This window comes from Myotis davidii, unplaced genomic scaffold (assembly GCF_000327345.1).
Source record: "Myotis davidii unplaced genomic scaffold, ASM32734v1 scaffold161, whole genome shotgun sequence".
Classification (NCBI taxonomy): Eukaryota; Metazoa; Chordata; class Mammalia; order Chiroptera; family Vespertilionidae; genus Myotis; species Myotis davidii.
Genome location: NW_006291567.1, coordinates 1,240,259 through 1,246,907, shown reverse-complemented (window position 1 = coordinate 1,246,907; position 6,649 = coordinate 1,240,259). Strand labels below are relative to the sequence as shown.

Below are 6,649 nucleotides of genomic sequence, written 5' to 3'. Positions count from 1 at the left end.
CCAAAGACTGAGAAACAGCGATCAGGCTATCAATCCCCAGAAGGGAAGTAGGGGAGGGCGGGGGTAAGGGGAAGAGATCAACCGAAGGACTTTTATACATGTATATAAGCCAAACCAATGGACATGGACAACAGGGGGATGGGAGCATGAGTGTGTGTGCGGGGGGAGGTTGAGGGTTAATGGGGGGGGATAAGGACACATTTGTAATACCTTAACTAATAATAAAAAAAATGAAAAAAAAAACATAGAACTACCAAATAACCCAGCAATTTCTCTCTCTATATATGTATATCCAAAAGAATTGAAAGCAGGGACTAAAACAGATACTTGTACACCAATGTTCAAGGTATTATTTACAATAGCTAAAGGTGGAAACAATCCAAATGTCCGTCAACAATGAATGGGTAAACAAAATGTGGAGTATTATTCAGCCTTTAAAAAGAATGAAATTTTGATACATGCTACAATATGGATGAACATCAGAAACATTATACTAAGTAAAATAAGTCAGACACAAAGGAACAAATATTGTATGATTCCACTAATATGGCAAATTCATAGCAACAGAAAGAATAGAGGTTATCAGAGACTGGGGGGAGGGAGAATGGGGTTGTTTAATGGGTATAGAGTTTCTATTTAAGATGATGAAAATGTTCTGAAAATGAACAGTGGTGATGAGTGCACAAAATTGCAAATATATTTAATGCCAGTGATTTGTATACTTTAAAGTGTTTAAAATGGTAAGTTTTATGTTATGTTTATTTTACCACAGTAAGAAATTCTTAAATAAACACACACATGCATACACACCAATGAAGGAAAACAAGTATCTTACCTTCCAGGGATGTAGCCAAAACATGAAGATGAATGACAAGGAATATCTTGAACATCAGTAAAAGTTCTTCAGGTCTGCCAACATGGCCACACTGCCCGCCAGAGAAAAACATCCTGGAATAAAATAAGGGGAAAATATATCATCACATCTTGCTATAATCACAACAGAGCAATACCAAAAGGTCATTTCCTCAACCAAGGCAAACTGCAATCCTGCTTCCTTTAAATAACTGTAGTTCCAAATCATTGGAATGCCAGGTGGACAGTGGCTACAAAAAAGCAAAACCTATGTTTGTTAGGGGAGGACCACCCAATGGGATATTATATTATGTTAAAAATGACAAGTAAGGTTGTCCATGTGGATTTATGGAAATCATCAACACGTGCAAAATATCAAGAAGAAATTAAAAACACAAAATACTGCATATATAGGGTGTCCCCCCAAAATGTATATACACACTTTATTTTTTCAAATATATTTTATTGTTTTCAGTGAGGAATGGAGAGAGAGAGGGAGAAACATCAATGATGAGAGAGAATCATTGATTAGTTGCCTCCTGCATGCCCCACACTGGAGATCGAGCCTGCAACCAGGGCATATGCCCTAATGGGTAATTGAACCGTGATCTCCTGGTTCACAGGTTGCCGTTCAATCACTGAGCAACGCTGGCTGGGCTGTATACACACACTTTAAATTATTATAAAGGCAGTGTTTATTAAAATGCATTTAATTTTCAAAACTGAGCTATAAGCTGGTAAAGTGTGTATACATTTTTTGGGACACCCTGTGTAATTATTACCAAAAAAAGCTAGTTAAAAACTATGCTAAGAATTAGAAGGAATCACAGAATCTTACAAATAATCTACTCCTGTTTATATCTCAGATTATAAAAGGATGGGTACATTGCATTTCCTCTTAATTACATATTAGTTCATTATTATTGCTTCCACTTTTAGTAGTCAAGAGGACAGTCAATATTTTTTAAAAAGCAAAGTTTACATCAGAACTGAATCTAAAAACCTCATTTATTCATTCATTCAGCAGATATTTATTGAAGGCCAACATTCATCAGATGAGATGTGAGGTCTGAATAGGAATTAACTAGATGAGATACATGTGGTGGAGGTAGGACAGGGGCTTAGAGGAGCTGCTAGGCACACAGAATTAGAATTGCAAATGCTGTCTGTGTCTGTTCCTCTCACAGCAGGAGGCAATGACAGCCCAATGAGAAGGCTTCCTCTATGTGACCACAGGGGAAGTGGCTGGGACAGTCCAGGCTGTGTGTTCTCAGCTGGTAGCGCTCCAGGCCACAGGTCACCCATGGACCCTGCCAACTCTGCCTTCTACCAAATTAAGATAGAGTGTGTGTGCAGCGGTGAAGACTAAACAGAGGAGTTCACAAGTCCTGGCTACTCAATGTCTGAGTGACATTGGACAGGTTATGTTAAATGGCCAAGATTCCCCATTTAGCAAATTGTAATAAGAGCACAAACCTACCTGATAGTGTTGTCGTGTTAACAAGAGATCTTTGCATAATGGCTGGTACCACGAAGGCACTATAAATGCTAGCTGTACTCTTCACTCATTCAGTCAAATAATATCTATTTTGCACCTAGTATGTACAGGGTCAGAGAGTTCAGGGATTATAGGGTTGAGGGCATAGAAAGATTGGGATAAATCACAAATTTTTAGTCTCAAAGAAAAGTGGGCAATTTTTAAGAATCCTATAATTTATAGCCATCACCAGTACCAGGATGGTGATACTTTGCTGGTCTCAGACCAGGAGGTAAATCCTTCTTCCAAAGAGGGCTTACATTTTTTAAATCAATAAATTGTTTCATATTAATCTCTCTCTATAAAAACCTAATATGCAAATTGTCCCCTTGAGAGTTTGACCAGGAGTCCGGGAGTTCAATCGCTTGCTATGATGTGCACTGATCACCAGGGGGTGGTGCAGAATGAAGGAAGGCCCCAGCTAGCAGCAGGAAGGCCCCAATCAGCCATGATCAATGGCCTGGCCTAGGGACCCTACCCATGCAAGAATTTCATGCACCAGGCCTCTAGTATATTAATAATATACTACATTAATATATTGTAAACTGCCTGCGGTTTGTTGTTCCTCTTCAGCACTTTTATCCTCTCTCTCTTCATAATGGCATATTATTGATCCTCCCAAATGAGTCACTCAAAAGAGAATGCTAATATAGTTGTGCAAAAATATAGCAGTGTCTCTCTGGAGGAAAATGTGTCTGCTACAGCTACACACAATATTGATGAATCTTAGACATAAAAGAATGCACATTGTACATGATTCCATTCATATGAGGAAGAGAGAAGGGGTGTAATAATTAGGAGTGGGCACAAGGGGGCTTCTGTTACATGGATGTGTTCAGTCCCTGAAATTCACTGAATTGTACACTTATAGGTAAATCATAAAAAGTTTCATTAAAAAATTAAAAAATTAATTTATATCTTATTTCTGAACTCAGTTCCCCTGAGAATTGTTGAGAGAGAGAGAGAAAGAGAGAGAGAGAGAGAGAGAGAGAGAGAGAGAGAGAGAGAGAACATTGATCATTGCCTTCTGTACTTGCCCTGACCAGGGATCAAACCCAATCTAGGTATGTGCCCTGATGGGGAATCAAACCCAAAACTTTTCAGTATATGGGCCAACACTCAAATGAACTGAGCTACACTGGCCAGGGCTGCAAACATATTCTTGAGTTTTACCAACTTCTAGGGTAGGACCTAAGTGGCATATAAAATATTGTCAGTTAAATTAGTCATGGTACACAGTGACTAGTTATTATGGGCTAAAGCTTGGGCCTCTGATCAAAATAAACCATGCCTTTCATTGAAGAGAGCTTGTACTCCACTCTCAAATGAGGGCAAGAAATGCCAGAATGAAGGGTGATTCCAGCCATCATCCTGAAAAGAGAATAAGGATCACGAAGAGCATAGTACAGCCCAGCTGGCATGGCTCAGTTGTTGAGCATCAACCTATGAAACAGGAGGTCACAGTTTGATTCTCAGTCAGGGCACATGCCCAGGTTGCAGGCTCAATCCTCAGTGTGGGTCATGCAGGAGGCAGCAAATCAATGATTCTCTTTCATCATTGATGTTTCTATCTCTCTCTCCCTCTCCCTTTCTCTCTGAAATCAATAAAAATATATTAAAAGAAAGAGCTTAGTACAGACAAGGCATCATTGAAAAGATTGCTTTCAGTTGTTAAGCCTGAAATATGTTTCCTCAAAGCTGAATATATACTTCATAATCAGAAAAGTGTTATGGTATTTGAAGTAATATAGCTCCTATTGCCTTTTGCATAAACTAGAGAACATCCTGTTAGGTCATAAGGTCCCTAGGATCTTTGATCAAAGAGAGAAATCTGTGGCTTTTTAAACTCTTATTCATTATACATTTAAGACATTTTAATCTTTTCAGCTGGAACTTTTCTTCATCTTCTGGTGCAAGTTGGATTGACTTAATGCTGTCTAGGTAATCAATAAAAATGATTTGAATAGTTACTGGTTCTTAGCAAATTTTTAAGGTGGTAAGGACGGCTGGTGAGATAGCATCAATTACGGAGAAAACTATTTGCTAGCATTTAAATAGTGAAATCTAGACCTTGACACTAGACAACTTCTCATTAAAGATTATCCCAGAATTATCTTGGTCCAGGGCCCCCTTTTATGGTTGTGGACTCTTATGTAAGTGGCAACTTCTAGGATTGTATAGTGCACAAGCTACATGACTGTATGCCATGGCCCTGCTTGTAACATTCTAAGAAATTGTTCTAGAGCTCTTCAATTTTATTTTAAATAGTATCACTATCATATTTTAAAAATCTGTATCATATGTGTAAGCTTGAATGGCAATGAATGATAAATCTATCTTTAGATATAGAATAAAGAATAAGATTAAAAGGAGGAAATAATTTGATACCATTGTAGGACAGGTCTGGGTGAGATTTACTCTGTTACCTATAGTCAATGGCTGCTGTGATGAATGCAATAATCAATATTTTTACTTGAATAATAAGACAGATGATAATTCTTCCCTGTTTTCTAAAAAAACTTTATGCCTTTGAGATATTTACATTGAGTCTTAAGTGCTGGCTAGCAAGACTAGCACAAGGGGAAATTAAAAAGGGAGATAAATGAAGAGGTTCTCAGTACAGGTAAAGCAAGAACTAAAAGGTGAAAAAGCAATTAACTTGGATCATTCAACTGTCAAGAAGTCAGAGAAATTCAGGGTTGTTTTGGATTTTTTTAGAGTCTTCGGTTTCATTACTTTTTTAAAAGAATCAGGAAACTTAGTAAAAGCATAATTAAATTTTGATTGAGTTCTTAAGACCCTGATACAGCAAATATCTCAGAAAAAAATGTCTTCAGTGTTCCAGGAATATGTTAGGTTAAATTATTTTGACCAAACCTTCTGGTAAAGACAATAAAAAAGCATTTTCTTAAACATATCAAAGACTTGACAAGATAGAAAAGAGTCACCAGGCCAAAGGTGAAGCCAAAGCAGGAACTCAGAAGGGTAATATATGCAAAGGAGCTGCTTTTGCCTGAGAGGATGAATCTACTGAAGCAAACTTGAGCTCCAGATATGAAATACAAAAGAAAAGTTCAAAGACATGAAGAAAAGTTTAGCATATACTTAAATAAAATTCAAAGAGGAGAGGATAAGTCAGAGCCAATGTTTGAAATGATAATAACTGAATGACCCCAAACTAGTGAAAAGCACCTACCCACAGATTCAGGAAGCCCAAATAGTCTCTACAATAAATAAAAGAGATCTTCAGCTAGACACAAAACAGTGAAATTGAAAAAAAAAAAAAAACACAACAAAGACAAAGAGAAAATCTTGAAAGTAGCCAGAGAAAACAAGACAGTTAATCTTCAAAGGATTGGATGTTAGACATCTATTTTCTCAGAAGCAACAATGGAAGCCAGAAAACAAACAAAATTGTTACCTTGTTCATTGCCTTCAAATCTTTACTGAAATAAATCCTAAAGGATATATTCAGGCAAAAGTTGTAAGATATGAGATGCAACAAGGAATAAAGAACAAAAAAAGCAGTTAGTATGTGACCAGGCCCATTCCTAACATTTGAAATTTAAAAAGAGATCCAGTTTGCCCTTATTCGTCCACTGAGCCTCTTTCTCAAACCATAAGAGGCTTTGTTCATATGTATGAACACCCCAACCCGTGTATCCAAAACCCCCTATCTCCTAAAAGCAGTGTCATCCTTTATACAACTGGCAACATGGCTTGCCCTGGATAAGAGGCTTGTGCAGGTCCTGGAAATAGGTACATAATGTTTGGATAGGGAATTCTAGGGTCCTGGATTCCCAGAGCATGATCTAGAAGCAAGGGTTAGGAGAGAGGAAAGCAGGTTCCAGGTGGGAATGTCTTCTTTGTCTCATAGACTTCTCACTCTCTAGAGAGGTGTATGACTAGGGAAGGGCCAGAGAGAGGACCTATAAAACATGAGACACAGGCCAGAGACCCCCATTGCCCAGAGCTAAGGATGGCACTAGATATAGGTAAATCCAAATGAACTGACCATATAAAATATCTATAATAATAAAAGGGTAATATGCTAATTATACTAAACATCCTTCTGGGCATCCTCCCTTCCAGACAAAGCTGCAGTGGGCAGGGGCCACAGCAGAGGCAGCAGAGACAGCAGAGGCCCCCAGCCGCAGTGGCGGTGGGCAGGGGCTGCGGCAGAGGCCCTTGCACAAATTTCATGCATTAGGCCTCTAGTCTACACTAATAAAAGAGAAACATGGTAATTGGCGTACGACC

At 38.3% G+C, this 6,649-nt stretch overlaps 1 protein-coding gene across 3 annotated transcripts in view; it reads right to left on the bottom strand.

The window, feature by feature from the left end:
- ADGRG2 (adhesion G protein-coupled receptor G2) overlaps positions 1-6,649 on the bottom strand; it is an 80,064-nt gene that overhangs the window by 66,925 nt on the left and 6,490 nt on the right. For all 3 annotated transcript variants that reach the window (XM_015564878.1, XM_006765124.2, XM_006765126.2), the window contains exon 2: positions 836-948. In XM_015564878.1, coding sequence (XP_015420364.1) covers positions 836-947 — 112 coding nt within the window. In that variant the 5' untranslated portion in view covers position 948. The remainder of the gene's footprint in view (positions 1-835; positions 949-6,649) is intronic.